Here is a 2845-nt window from a genome sequence, read left to right on the forward strand (position 1 = left end):
TTTTGTTTTCAGTGTGTTTTGTTTTTAGTGATTTAAGTTTAGTGATTTTTTTTGTTTTTATTGATACTGATTTGTTTTTAGTGGTGTTTTTAGTGATGTTTTTAGTGATGTTTTTTGTTTTAGTGACGTTTTAGTGATTTATTTTAGTTTTTAGTGATGTTTATTGTTTTTAGTGATGTTTGTTGTTTTTAGTGATGTTTATTGTTTTTTAGTGATGTTTTTAGTGATGTTTGTTGTTTTTAGTGATTTTGTTTTTAGTGATGTTTTTTTTGTTTTGTTTTTAGTGATGTTTTTTTGTTTTTAGTGATGTTTTTAGTGATGTTTGTTGTTTTTAGTGATGTTTTTTTTGTTTTTAGTGATGTTTTTAGTGATGTTTTTTGTTTTTAGTGATGTTTTTAGTGATTTATTTTTGTTTTTAGTGATGTTTTTTTGTTTTTAGTGATGTTTTTTTGTTTTTAGTGATGTTTGTTGTTTTTAGTGATGTTTTTAGTGGTGTTTGTTGTTTTTAGTGATGTTTTTAGTGATGTTTGTTGTTTTTAGTGATGTTTTTAGTGATGTTTGTTGTTTTTAGTGATGTTTTTAGTGATTTATTTTTGTTTTTAGTGATGTTTTTTTGTTTTTAGTGATGTTTTTTTGTTTCTAGTGATGTTTTTAGTGATGTTTTTAGTGATGTTTTTAGTGATGTTTGTTGTTTTTCTGTACTAATAAATAACCGCCCCGCCCTCCTGCAGCCTCACCTGGCAGCTGATAACCTGGAGCTGATCAGAGACGAGGATGGAAACAACCTGCTACACGTGGCGTCCTCTCAGGGTCACGCTGACTGTCTGCAGCACCTCACCTCTCTGATGGGAGAGGACGGCCTCAACGAGCGCAACAGCCAGCAGCTGACCCCCGCAGGCCTGGGGGTGAAGGTGAGTGTGCTAACTAAAGCCTGTAAGCTAACATGCTAACTGTAGCGCGAGCGGTGAGGTCAGAGGGTTAGGAAGAGGTTTGTGATAAAACAGTTGAAACACTAACATCAGCTCTGTTGCAGCAGTCAGCTCAAACAATCAGAACTGAGGAAAGTGGGTTTTTCTGGCTCCTGCAGGCTTTTGACTGGCTTCCAGACAGGAAGTGTGTTATCTGGAGCTCAGCTGGACAGCTGTGTCCTGAGTCCTGACTGGATCTTATCAGCAGGACACGTGTTTACTCTCTCAGATTTACAGTTTCCACTGAAGTAAACGTGGAAACGTTCAGCTCCTTCAGACGTTCAGGTTGAACATTTAGCTCAGGCTGTGGTCAGCCCGTCTCCAGGACCTGAGTGTGTCTGCTGCCGTGTCTTCCTGTGACAGAACGGACACCTGGAGTGTGTCAGGTGGATGGTGAGTGAGACGGAGGCCATCGCTGAGCTGAGCTGCACCCGAGAACACCCCAGTCTGATTCATTACGCTGCTCGTTACGGACAGGTAAGAGCTCACCTGTGCCTTTAGCTTTTAGCTGGCCTTTCACTGCTTTCAGCTAATTGATTACTTTAAACTTTAACTTTACTTTTAGCTTTATTTAACCTTTCACAGCTTTCAGCTAATTAATAACTTTAATAAACTTTACCTCTACTTTTAGCTTTTAGCTGACCTTTCACTGCTTTCAGCTACACTTCAGATACTTTTAGCCTATTTAACAAATTAATAACTTTAAGAAAACTTTGCCACTACTTTTAGCTTTTAGCTAACCTTTCGCTGCTTTCAGCTAATTAATAACTTTAATCAGCTTTATCTCTACTTTTACCCATTAGCTACTTTTAGCTTTTAGCTAATCATTCACCGCTTTCAGCAGTCTTCAGATACTTTTAGCCTATTTAACAAATTAATAACTTTAAGAAAACTTTGCCACTACTTTTAGCTTTTGGCTAACCTTTCACTGCTTTCAGCTAGTCTTCAGATAATTTTAGCTACTTTAATCTTTGAAACATTAGAAGTCTGTTTGAAGCTGCACCCTGCCGTCCTGACTCAGGGCTGTAAAAAGCTTAAATCTGTCCCTGCAGGAGAAGGTCCTGCTCTGGCTGCTTCAGTTCATGCAGGAACAGGGCATCTCTTTAGACGAAGTCGACCAAAACGGAAACACGGCCGTTCACGTTGCAGCTCAGTACGGACACCTCACCTGTATACAGGTGAGCTGCTGACTGGCCTCAGAACCAGGTGGTTCTACCTGCGTCACCGTCCTCACCCTGTGATGTGTGTGTGTCCAGACTCTGGTGGAGTACGGGTCCAACGTGACGGTCCAGAACCAGCAGGGGGAGCGTCCGTCTCAGTGTGGAGAGAGGCAGGGCCACACCACCTGTACGCGCTACCTGGTGGTTGTAGAGACCTGCATGTCTCTGGCCTCGCAGGTTGTTAAACTCACCAAACAGCTCAACGAGTGAGTGTGTTGTTTGTTTGTTTGTTTGTTTGTTTGTTTGTTTGTTTGTTTGTTTGTTTGACTCAGTAAATAAACTGATTAATATTTATACTTCATTAGAATCCAGGTGAGTTTATCTGAGCTCTTTCATCAGTTTCATCTGTTTAAAATGATTCATTAATAAAGAAACAGAAAATAAGATTAGTTTAATTTGCTTTAATTAACCTCTCCTTGGGCTGCTACCTTATCGTGGTGGAGGGGTTTGAGTGTCCCAATGATCCTAGGAGCTATGCTGTCTGGGGCTTTATGCCCCTGGTAGGGTCACCCATGGCAGACAGGTCCTAGGTGAGGAATCAGAATAAGTACAGCCCGAAGACCCCTTATGATGTTTAAGAAAACTGGATCTGACGTTCCCTTGCCTGGATGTGGGTCACCGGGGCCCCCCTCTGGAGCCAGGCCTGGAGGTGGGGCA

General features: G+C 40.9%; 1 protein-coding gene across 1 annotated transcript in view; it reads left to right on the plus strand.

Moving 5' to 3' along the window:
* Positions 1–2845, plus strand: part of sncaip (synuclein, alpha interacting protein) — a 22454-nt gene that overhangs the window by 12266 nt on the left and 7343 nt on the right. Inside the window, exons 7-10 of the mRNA XM_014029740.1 lie at positions 732–911; positions 1332–1445; positions 2021–2146; positions 2225–2394. Coding sequence (XP_013885194.1) covers positions 732–911; positions 1332–1445; positions 2021–2146; positions 2225–2394 — 590 coding nt within the window. The remainder of the gene's footprint in view (positions 1–731; positions 912–1331; positions 1446–2020; positions 2147–2224; positions 2395–2845) is intronic.

The sequence above is a fragment of the Austrofundulus limnaeus genome, unplaced genomic scaffold, assembly GCF_001266775.1.
Source record: "Austrofundulus limnaeus strain Quisiro unplaced genomic scaffold, Austrofundulus_limnaeus-1.0 Scaffold947, whole genome shotgun sequence".
Classification (NCBI taxonomy): domain Eukaryota; kingdom Metazoa; phylum Chordata; class Actinopteri; order Cyprinodontiformes; family Rivulidae; genus Austrofundulus; species Austrofundulus limnaeus.